Source organism: Mesoplodon bidens, assembly GCF_964165515.1.
Source record: "Mesoplodon bidens genome assembly, contig: HAP1_SCAFFOLD_205, whole genome shotgun sequence".
NCBI lineage: Eukaryota > Metazoa > Chordata > Mammalia > Artiodactyla > Ziphiidae > Mesoplodon > Mesoplodon bidens.
Genome location: NW_027672037.1, coordinates 779,983 through 792,148, shown reverse-complemented (window position 1 = coordinate 792,148; position 12,166 = coordinate 779,983). Strand labels below are relative to the sequence as shown.

The 12,166-nt window shown below is 44.5% G+C and overlaps 1 protein-coding gene across 1 annotated transcript in view; it reads left to right on the top strand.

Annotated features, from left to right (window-relative positions):
• The window catches only part of LOC308610691 (forkhead-associated domain-containing protein 1-like), a gene marked incomplete at its 3' end in the record, with an annotated part of 101,925 nt that overhangs the window by 16,505 nt on the left and 73,254 nt on the right, over positions 1–12,166 (top strand). Inside the window, exon 2 of the mRNA XM_081259733.1 lies at positions 3,877–4,083. Within this exon, the coding sequence (XP_081115859.1) occupies positions 3,877–4,083 (207 nt within the window). The remainder of the gene's footprint in view (positions 1–3,876; positions 4,084–12,166) is intronic.

Genomic DNA, 12,166 nt, shown 5'->3' with positions numbered 1-12,166 from the left:
AACATTTTGTAGTTTTCTTCATATACCTCTTCATATACCTAAGTATTTTGTTAGATTTATTCCTAAGTACTTCATTTTTTTTTTGGTGCTAATGTAAATGGTGTTGTGTTTTTAATTTCATATTCCACTTGTTCATTGTTGGTATATAGGAAAGCAATTGACTTTTGTATATTAATCATGTATTCTGCCACCTGGGTACAATTGCTCATTAGTTCCAGGAGGGCTTTTTGTCGGTTCTTTGGGATTTTCTGCATAGACAATCATGCCATCTGCAAAATGGGCAAAAGATCTGAACAAACACCTCACCAAAGAAGATTTCTTTTTCCTTCCCAATCTATCTTTTATTCTCTTTTCTTGCCTTGTTGCATTAGCTAGGACATACAGTACAATGTTGAAAATGAGTGGTGAAAGGGGACATCTTCACCTTATTCCTGATCTTAATTGGAAAGTTTCTAGGTTCTCACCATTAAATATGACGTTAGCTTTAGGGTTTTTATAGATGTACTTTATCAGGTTGAGGAAGTTCCCCTCCATCCCTAATTTGCCAAGAGTTGTTGTGGTGGTTTGGTGGTTTGTTAGTTTATCATGGATGGTGTTTAATTTTGTCAAATGCTCTTTTTGCATCTACTGTTATGATAATGCGATTTCTCTTCTCTGCGCTGTTGATGTGATGGATTACATTAATTGATTTCCAAATGTTGAACCAGCCTTGCATACCTGGAATAAATCCCACTTGACTGTGGTGTAGAAGTCTTTTTATACATCACTGGATTCAATTTGCTAATATTTTGTTGAGGATTTTGCATCTATGTTCATGGGAGGTATTGGTCTGCAATTTTCCTGTTTTGCAATATCTTTATCTGGTTTTGCTATTAGAATAAGCTTGGCCTCACAGAATGAGCTGGGAAGTGTTCTCTCTTCTTCTATTTTCTGGAAGAGATTATTTAGAACTGATATCATTCTTTCCTTAATGTTTGATAGAATTGACCAGTGAACCCATCCAGGCCTGGTGCTTTCCATTTTGGAAGGTTATTCATTATTGATTCAAATTCTTTACTAGATATGAGTCTATTCAGAGTATTTATTTCTCCTTGTGTGAGTTTCAGTAGATTGTGTCTTTCAAGGAAATGGTCCACTTCATTAACTTATAAAATCTGTGGGCATAGAATTATTCATAATATTCCTTTATTATCCCTTCAGTGTCCATGAGATCAGTAGTGATGCCATCGCTTTCATTTCTGATTTGAGTAATTTGTATCTTCTCTCTTTTTTTCTTGGTTATCCTGCTAGAGGTTTGTCAATTTTATTGATCTTTACAAAAAAAAAAAAAAACCAAACAGCTCTTTATTTTGCTGACTTTTCTCTATTGTTTTCCTGCTTTTTATTTCATTCATTGCTTCTTTTCTTGTGCTTGTGGTAGGCTTATATTGCTCTTCTTTCTCTAGTTTCATAAGGTGGAAGCTTAGATCTTTTCAAATGTATGCCTTCAATGCCATAAACTTCCCTCCAAGCACTGCTTTCACTGCATCTTGCAAATTTTCATAGGTTGTATTTTCATTTTCATTTAGCTCAAGATAAATTTTTATTTCCCATGAGACTCCCTCCTTGACCCATCTGTTATTTAGAGGTGTGTTGTTTAATCTCCAAATATTTGGGGATTTTCCAGCTGTCTTTCTGGTATTGGTTTCTAGCCTAATTCCATTGTGTTCTGAAAACGTACTTTGCATAATTTCTATCCTTTTACATTTGTTGAGGTATATTTTGTGGCCTGGAATGTGGTCTGCTTCATGAATGTTCCATGGGAGCTTGAGAAGGATGTGTGTTTTGTTGCTGTGGGATGAAGCTGTGTGGTTGCCAGTTAGATCCAGATGATGGTAGTGCTGTTCAGTTGAACTTCATTCTTCCTAATTTTCTGCCTGGTGGGTCTGCCCGTCACTGACAGAGGGCTGTTGAGGTCTCCAGCTACCATGATGGATTCATCTGCTTCTCCTTGCAGTTCTATCAGTTTTTGCCTTCCATACTTTGATGCTCTATTGTTGGGTACATACAATGAAGGACTGTTATGTCTGCTTGGAGAATCGACCCCTTTATCACTATGTATCGCCTCTCTTTATCCCTGATAACTTTCCTTCCTCTGAAGTTGGCTCTGCCTGAAATTAATAGAGCTACTCCTGCTTTCTTCTTGTGTTTCAGTATTTTAAGTGCCAAAGTGTTTGGTAGGAATTTGAAAAGTGGGTAAAGGCACAGTCATTTGAATCAGGCAAACCTGGGAACAAGCCAAGCGAGTCAAAGTGGCTGGCTGTGGGCACACTTAATCGTTCTATGCCTCAGTTTCCTCATCTAAGAAATGAGTAACTATCGGACCTACTGTACAGCACAGGGAACTATATTCAATATCTTGCAGTAACCTGTGATGGAAAAGAATCTGAAAAAGAATAGATATTATATATATGTATAACTGAATCACTTTGCTGTACACCTGAAACTAACACAACATTGTAAATCAACTAGACTTCAATAAAAAATAAATTTTTTTGAAATGAGGAAGTATCCCTTTGAATTATTGTGAAGATGAAACGGGATAATGCAGTAAAGCACAAATTTCCTGGCAGTTGTGTAATTACACATAATGTGTCATTAATATATTCTACTAATATATGCAGTTATATTATTATCTATTCATATACTATAAGCTATTATTAATATAAGCTATAGGTTATAATTATATTGTGGGACATTAGTATAGATTTCTAAGTCCAAGTACTCTCTATGAAAGTTGGGTGAGGCACTCTGAGAAGAGTGACTTAGAAAATAGTTGCAAAGTCTCAGGCTGGAGTGGATGGCTCATAGGCAGTGTCCTGAGAAGACAGAGGACTTCGCACGTGCCCTGCAGACCATAGTCCAGGGCGCCGGGGCCAGGGGGGGATGTGATATTTCCTCCTTGGTGCTGAGTTTTGCTCATTCTTCTTATTAAAGTGGTTACACAGGAGGTTTCTGACGCCACTGACAAATCACTGTCTGGGGTCTCTCTCTTTTGAGGGAAATGTGGTCACACCAGGGCCCCTATTGAAAAATAGATCATCTTTGGTTAGATAAATTCTGATTAGCTTTTAAGAAGCAACAGTAATAATTAAGCACATGGGAAAAACCTTCATTGTACACCAAGGCTTTTAAAAGGTAGTTATAAAACTATGTTTTGTGGTGTGAGCTCAATTGTGTTTAAACTTTTTAAAAAGATTGTAAGCATAGAGAAAAGACTGGAAGGATGTGAACCACCGTGTTCTCGGTGCCTGCCTCTGGGGGATGGGAGTCTAAGTGATTTTATGTCTTCTTTGTGTTTTTCTCTAGTTCTCATTTTCTGCATTATTACAAAAAACATGTTATTTTAAAAATGAATAGAACAAACAACAATTATTACAAAACCTCCCCTTAACTTTAACACTTGCAGTAAATGGACAGTTGTCACTTGCCAACTGACCTTTCTGGTTTGTGTTGGGCCATTTCTGCTGTCTTGCCACTCGGGACAACCAAAAGGATACTGGCATGGGATCAGAGAACTATCAAGTGGCCATTCCTGGCCAATTCCCCCCGAGTTCCCTCTTGCCTCTGTGTTGCCTGACGCCCTACCCCAAAACTGGGCATCTATTCTGGGTCTGCTGTCAGGGTCTGGTGACCCTCCACTCACTAGCTGTGTGGCCTTAGGCAAGTCACTTAACCTCTCTGACCCTCAGCATCCTCCTCTTAAAATGAGGATTGCAGTGACTGTCCAGCCAGATGAAGTGGTTAGCACATTGGGGCCCCCAGTGTCAGTGGCACTAGTTATTCCTTGTTATTCCTGTTATTGCTGGCTCTGACTGTCCCCCTTCTGCATTTCAGTCTGCAGACGTCGACAACCATCACGCACTCATTGAATATAATGAGGCCGAAAGCAGCTTTGTTCTCCACGACTTCAATTCCTGCAACGGCACGTTCGTCAATGAGTGCCACATTCAGAACGTGGCTGTGAAGCTCCTACCCGGAGACATCCTGAGGTTTGGGTCCAGAGGGCTGACCTACGAACTGGTCATCGAAAACCCAGCCTCGGTGAGTCCAGGCCCCTGCGGGGGTGGGGTGGGGTGGGGTGCAGAGGTGCCGTGTTGTGTCACCTTCTGTGCAGCCTAGGGCTCGGGTACGGCCACAGGTGGAGTTCGTCTGGAGCGCGTCACTCTTCCTTTCGCGATTCTGCGAAGTTCAGCCCCATCGCGTGGGTGCCCGGGGAGAGCGAGTCCTCGCGCCCTCTCCTGGGCATTTCTTGGAATTACATGCAAGGGTTGCCTAGCGACCAGCCCGGAGCGAGAGCGTTTTCCTGAAAAGTGAAGCTTGGCGAGGGGAGGTGGAAAGCAAGTGTGTGCTTTTGAAGATGCAGAGATGGATGCTTCCTTTTTAGGCAGATCAGTGCTCTGCAACTTCCTAGCTTTGTGACCTCGGCCAGGCTTCTCTGTATGCGTGGGTCTGGGTCTTCTCAGCGGTGCAGGGCGTTGAGAGAGTATCTATGTATAAAAAGTCAAAGTCTCTGGCCAGAGTAGACGCTCAAGGCCTGCCAGCTGTTATCACACCGGATCAGAAATGTTCCCGGGATCAGGACCTAAAGTATGGCCCCAGGTTAAGCGGAACGTAACCCAAAATTCGCCCAGCAAAGCTCAGTGACAAGAAGTATCTAGTTCAGTAGGGAGGCAGGATGGGGGCTGGTTAGCAACACAGTCCTGGGTCAGAACGCCAGCTCTGCCACTGGCCTACTCGGTGCGCTCTTGCACAAACCATTGGACCCCTCGGAACCTCGGTTTCCTCATCTACAAAATGGGGCCAACGACAGCAATGACCTTGCAGGCTTATCTCGAGGGCTAAATGAGATGGTTATCATTGTAAAGCTCCCAGAATAATGCCCATTCGTGGTGAGCACACTATTAATACCTGTCGTGTGTGTCCCAGAGAGACGGCGTGTTAACCTCACTCCCCAGCACCAAGAACCCTGCATGGACTGAGACCTCCGAGACTTAAAGTCCTTTCTGGGACGAGGCTGGGTATAAATAAATAAAGTTTAGAGAATCTAGACAGAATCCTGGGGTGTGGGTCCACTAGGCAGCCTTAAATACTCACTCAGAGAAGATGAGCACCGTCCCTCAGGCTGCAGGGCCCGTGACACTGCATCCACCACGTTTGGCTTTGAAAACCTGGGACAGTTTTCTCCTGCTGCTTCTCAGCCCCCTTTTCCTCCTTGGACCAACATTAAAGTGTGCTCACTTGTGGGATGCACTGGGATCCACTGGCCGCCCTGAGGAGGGGCTCCTGACATAGAAGGTGTTGACCTGATCAGGGGTTCTCAACATGGGTTCTAAGGATCCCCCTCGTCCGAAGCACGTGGGGAGCAGACCAACAGTGCAGATCTGGGCTTCACCCCAGGCCTGAGGACTCATACTTAGGATTCCCAGATGAAATACAGGACACCCAGTTAAATCTGAATTTCAGATAAGCAACAAATAATTTTTATGTACAGGTGTGGCTCAACTATTGCAAGGAACCATTTATGCTAAAAAATTATTTGGTGTTTATCTGAAATTCAGATTTAACGGACACCCTATAGTTTATTATATATTGATTTATTCACTTCTTTATTTATGCGAAATCTGGCAACCATACACATCCTCCCTGGGAGTAGGGCCTGGGAATATGCATTCTCACAAGCTCCCTGATGATTCTGATGCACCGCCAATAGGAGGGAAACCGAAATTTAGAATCATTTGTATGGAACACTTACAGAATTTTTTAGGGATCAAAGAAAAGGGGATTTCACACTCCCAAGCCTGAAAATCCAAGTTCATGAAGTTTGATTCAATGTGCCCCAACATGTCTGATTCCAAGAATTTTTCAGGAATGTTCAGTCAAATTACAGGTTCCCAGGCCCCCTCCCTGGGAAATTCTGACGTTGTGGCTTGCCCGTGGGGAGAAGAAGAGGGGGAGCAGCAAACAATATCTGCATTTTTTTCTTCTTTTTTCCTACAAAGATATTTATTGAACTATTATTGATAGGGGCATAAAATTTGAAACCTAAATTTCCATCCAAAGGGGGCATTGTTTTATAAATTATATTGTTTAATATATTCTAAGGAGTTTAATATGTTATAAGGAGTTCGTTATATATGGAATACTCTTCTGCCTTTTTAAAACACAGCTTTATTAAGATATAATTGACATGCAATAAACAGCACATGTTTAAAGTCTGTAAGTGGATGGGCTTTGACATATGGGTACACCTGTGAAACCATAGCCACAATCAAGACAGTGAACAGCTCCTTCATCCTCCAAAGTTTCCTCCCCATCACAGCATGTGTTTGTTTGCTTGCTTGCTCTTAACAGCTTCACTGAAGTACAATTTACATAACAGAAACTTCACCCATTTGAAGTGTCCAATTCAATCAATTTGAATATATTGATGGAGTTGTGCAGCCATCACCACAACCTGCTCTCAGAACATTTTCCTCCATTTCTATCACCCCAAACCTCGGAGAAACCTTGGAGGTATTTCATTTTGGGGTTTGTTTTTAACTTTTAATTTTCAAAATTATGGTAAAATACACATAAAATTTACCATCTTAACCATGTTTCAGTGTACAGTTCACAGTGGCATTAAATCTATTCACACTGTTGTGCAGCCATCACCCCCATCCATCTTCAGAACTTTGTTCATCTTCCCAAACTGAAACTCTATGCCCATCACATCAAACCCCCTGCTTCCTTCCTCCCCTCCCACCATGCTTTCTGTGTCTGTGAATTGGACTATTCTAGGTTCCTCATATAAATGGTATCTTACATTGTTTGTCCTTTTGTGACCATCTTATTTCACTTAGTATGATATCCTCATGGTTCATTCCAGTTGAATATTTCATTGTATGGATTCACCACATTTTGTTTACCTGTTCATCCATCCATGGCCACTTGGGTTGCTTCCACCTTTTGGCCATTTTGAGTAAGTTTGTTATGCACACGGGTGTACATCTATGGAATGGGGACTTTATTTTACAAGGTGCTTCTTATATAATTGTGGGAAAAAGTGATGACGACCTCTAACCTTGAGTAGATAAGACGGAAGAAGATGCTTTGTAAGAAGAGAAACCAGGAGAGCAGCAGGAGGAATCACTGACGTGAACAGCACTGTGCTAAGCAATTCACCTGCTCTCCCTTATTTCACGCTCATAGCAACCTATGAGATGGGTTCTTCCATGATCCCCATTTTACAGAAAAGGAATCTGAAACTCAGAGAGGTTAAGTAATTTCCCCAGGGCCACACAGCTAGTCAGTGCAAATTAAACACTATCCCCACTTGCGGAAAAAGGAGGGGAGAAAACCATTTAGTCTGATGCTAGCTGGAGCAGTAGCCTTGACTGGTTTTCACACCGAGGAAAGCATACTCTCACGGTCACTCGAATATACACGGATTTTTTCAATTCTTATTCCTACACGCACTTGCACCTTGCTTCATTCCTCAGTTGACTGCAGGCAGCTGCACAAGTGTTCCCCTGGCCTGTGCCCAGGGCACTTTGCAGGACTCTCCACAGCCCCATCTTCTCAAAAGTGCTCTCTGCCGGGGCGTCGCCAGCTTGAGAAGCTTCCATCCATGACGCTCATATTCATGGAGGGGTCCTTTGCAGCGTCTGTGTGAGGGCGGCCTGTGGACTGACTGACACCTTCCTACAAATTCCACTTCCTGATGACCCCAAGCTGCTGGCTATTTAAAAGAAGAGAAAGGAAGAGGGGAAAAGGGAGAGGTATTGAAGAGCATCTCTCATCAAATATTTTGAAGCCCAGTTTTTCTAAAAAATTCGTGGCCGTCTTGCTTCCGGCCTATTCTTGTTTCCAATTGATTTTGGGGTCCGTGGTGAGGGCGCTGTGTTTCCTCCTTGGATGGAGTTTCCACGGAGGACTGCCCTGATATCATACAGATTCAGTATGATGAGAACTGTTCTTCTCCCGACAAAGAGTTCCCAAATGAAAGCATTTATTTCAGGCTTTGTGGTGACCCTAACCAGTAGAGGAGGGTGTGACGGCATTTTATTGGGGGAGGCGGGGGAGGTGCGGGCGGTTAGGAATCCAGATGTGTTTGCAGATGTCTCAGTGGTTAGAGCACGTGCCCTGAGGTCAGGCTGACTCCAGCGCCGTCCCAGCCCTGCTCTTGACCGGCTTTTATACTGGACGTGCACAAATCATCTACCTCTCAGGGCCTCGGTCCCCACTCCTGTAACAATAGTTCCTACCACCTTGAGTGACTGTGGAATTAAGTGGGCAAAGTGCGTAAATTGCTTAGTCCAGCGTCTGGCACCTAATAAGCACATGATAACCCTCAGCTTTAGAGTCAAGCAAACCAGCATGGAGCAGCCAAGATGCCTCCTTTGTAAGTGTCCTTATGGACAGGGAAACCTCCCAAGACCTGCCCCCGCTAGCAGATAAATACATTTGCAGATAAATTACCCATAGAATAACATACAAGATGGAAAAATATAAAGAAAAACTCTTGTTTGACAAAGTGCATTGGCAGCCAGGTTGTGCCCAGGACCATCCTTTTTTTTTTTTTTGTGGTCGCGGGCCTCTCACTGTTGTGGCCTCTCCCGTTGCAGAGCACAGGCTCCGGACGTGCAGGCTCAGCGGCCATGGCTCACAGGCCCAGCCGCTCCGCGGCATGTGGGATCTTCCCGGACCGGGGCCCAAACCCGTGTCCCCTGCATCGGCAGGTGGACTCTCAACCACTGCACTACCAGGGAAGCCCCCAGGACCATACTGTGTAAATTATAGCTCTCTCATCAAAGTATTACCTAGGGCTGCCATGTTGCACAACTCCAGGGTCACCATTCACAACGTAGTCCATGTGGATGGCGCCCACTGAAGTTGTGCAGGACATAACCCGCAGGGCCATCTGCAATGCCCTGAAGCAACCGTTGATTAATCCCATAGAGTCTTGGCACCAGGCGTGGGAAATTGAAGTCCCAGAGTCAGGTGTGCTGCCGTGTTGTGTGTTTTGTTGGTTGTTGCCTTTACTCGTGCTTTCTGAGCTCTGGGAAAGGAGGTGTGGAAACAAGTTGTGCTAGTCACAGTGGCGCCGTTCTTACAAGGCAGCTGAGTAAGGAAACCCACGTCACCCATATGTATCAATCATGTCTCTCTCTGTTCTGAAATACGGCAAAACAGATGGAAATGGCCACAATGAAAAAGGAAGCCAGGGGCCACAAATGACGTGCCAAGTTGTTCCATGAGGGGTTGACAGCTCCTTGTCGGCAGCCCCCATCCCCATGACAGCCTGTGTCTGGCCTTCCCTGTAGCCTGCTCTGCCCTGTTCCCAGTCCAGCCAGGCTCTCCCACTTGGCTCCTGGATACTGTCTTCTGTCCCTGCAATGTCATGACGTTCTGTCTTGTGAGAAGCGCGCCCTCTGTCGGCCAATATTCCTTGCTGCTTTAATGGGGAAGCTCTGCAGAACACAATCCAGAAAGCAAGGGCTTTGGAGTTGGATGGACCCAAGTTGAAATGCCAGCTTCAACTGAATTTACCTTTCTGAGCTTCAATTTCCAATTTCTGCCAAGGAGCTACTCATTAATCCCAGGTCCCCTTTCCCCCTTCAGTTGTTTTTATAGAGGTCCCTGGGACCACCCCTATCATGGCATAAACTGAGGCTCAGAGAGTTTCAGCGACTTCCCCAAGGTTAGGCATCAGTCCTATAGATCCAGAGCCAGGATTAAAAGCCAGCTCTCCTGAGTCTTTTGGAGGCTTTTCCTACTAGCACGAAGCATCATGGGGCCGTGAGAGCCCAGGCAGGTCCTTCACTGCCCAGCGGTTAAGGAAGGTCTTGCAATTCGCAGTCCAACCTGTAATTTCACACGCTGACAGGGGATGATTCATTATGTGGGTAAAAACGAAAGCCACTGATAATAGAAGAAAATGCATTTTCAGTTACCTGGCTTCCTTGCTTGTTTGGCTCCACTAACTTATTTTTAGGCTGCACTAACGCCGGATCTTACTTCCTCAACCGGGGATCAAACCTGCACCACCTGCATTGGAAGCGTGGAGTCTTAACCACTGGACGGCCAGGGAAGTCCTTGGCTCCACTAACTGTTTTTTCTTTAATTATGTTATTTATTTTGTTTATTTATTTTTGGCTGCGTTGGGTCTTCGTTGATGCACGCGGGCTTTCTCTAGTTGCGGCGAGCGGGGGCTACCCTTCGTTGCAGTGCGCGGGTTTCTCATTGCGGTCGCTTCTCTTGTTGCGGAGCATGGGCTCTAGGTGCGTGGGCTTCAGTAGTTGTGTCACGCGGGCTCAGTAGTTGTGGCTCGCGGGCTCTAGAGCACAGGCTCAGTAGTTGTGGCCCATGGGCTTAGTTGCTCCGCGGCATGTGGGATCTTCCTGGACCAGGGCTCGAATCCCTGTCCCCTGCATTGGCAGGCGGATTCTTAACCACTGCACCCCCAGGGAAGTCCACCCACTAACTCTCTACCAGGGATATTGCTGCCGTTCCTGGACAAATTCAGTTGCGCCCTTTCTTCTCCTTTTTTGACGATGGTGATCACACCTGGTGGCTAATGTTTTATGCTCATTTATTATGGACCAGGACGTGTTCACAGCATTTCAGGTGCACTATCTCACCCACTTCTCACAGACTAAGAAATGGCTGTTGGTATCCCTGTGTCTTACAGACAAGGCACAGAAATGACACACTCGTCAGGGTCCCAGAGACGGAGCAGAGCCGGGAGCCGGACCAGAGTCTGTGTGACGCCGGATCCCAAGGTCTTAACCTGAGGTCGGCACGTTATGGCCCAGGGCCAAGTGCGGTCCATCGCCTGTTTCTGTAAAGTTTCCTGGGAACACAGCCATCCCATTCATTTCAGTATTGCCTGTGTTGTCGGCTACAATGGCAGAGTAAGCTGGGCAGATCCTATGGCCCACAGGGCTGGAAATGCTTACTGTCTGGCTCTACAGAAAACGTTGACCAGCCTCTGCCTGTAACACTATGCAGTCCTGCCTCTTTCATTTGACTTGGTTTCTAAAAGAAGAACTTAAAATAGAGGGGGGAGCTGGGGAGAAAGAACTCACTCAGATTGAGCCTTACTGTGTGCCAGGAAATGTGCTGGTTAATTGCTTAAGTTTACTGAGGAATAAGAAAAAACAGACAAGCTGGAAAACTAAATTTTGAACAGGCTTTTCAATACCTCTTTAAAAAAGAGCTGGAAATATGTGGTTCTAAATATACATACACATATATATGCATTTGCAAATATAGTAATAATATAATTACATTAACATGGATCTGATAAATGTACTAGACATTAACATATTATATATACAACAGATGCATATTATAAATTTTACCTGTTTCTTCAACTGGAAAGTTTTCTTTTAAAACTGTGGACTGTTGGGAATTCCCTGGTGGTCCAGTGGTTAGGACTCAGTGCTCTCAGTGCTCTCACTGCTGAGGGCCTGGATTCAATTCCCGGTCAGGTAACTAAGATCCCACAAGTGCACGGCGAGGCCAAAAAACGAAATAAATGAAACTATGGAATGTCTTCCCTGAGTCACTTTTGAAGCAGAAATTTGGGGTTTGTAGTCTGAAGCCTGCTGTAGCTAGAGAACTATTTATCTATCAAAGTTTCTCTAAGCAGCGTTTTACTACTTGTCTTATGACTGATTCCTTGATCTTAAATCATTCTTCTCTGGAGATGCTGCTTTACTTTTATAAGTTGAAAGGTAAACTTGGTGCATGATGACAGTCTGGTGGGTTTTATTTGAGCATGTCATAACCTTTAAAACAACTTTCACTCTGAGTACATAGTGATGCTTATGCTAAAGTCTCAGTAAGCATACTGTCCAGGAAATTTGATTGTTTGCAAGTGTCAGAAAACCAACTAAAACTAGCCTAAGCAAAAAAAAAAAAAAAAAAAAGCTCATGGAACTGAAAAGGCCAAAAGCTGCAGCTTAGGCCCAGCTGGATCCAGGCGCCCAAATCATGGTCAGGAATCTGACTCTTTCTTCCCTGTTAGCTTCCCAATCTCAGACAGACTCTTGCCTCACCTGTAGGAAAGTGGCCACCAGCAGCCCCAGCACCCTACAAAGTAGCAGTTCCAGGGAAAGAGCCAGCATCTTCATTGACA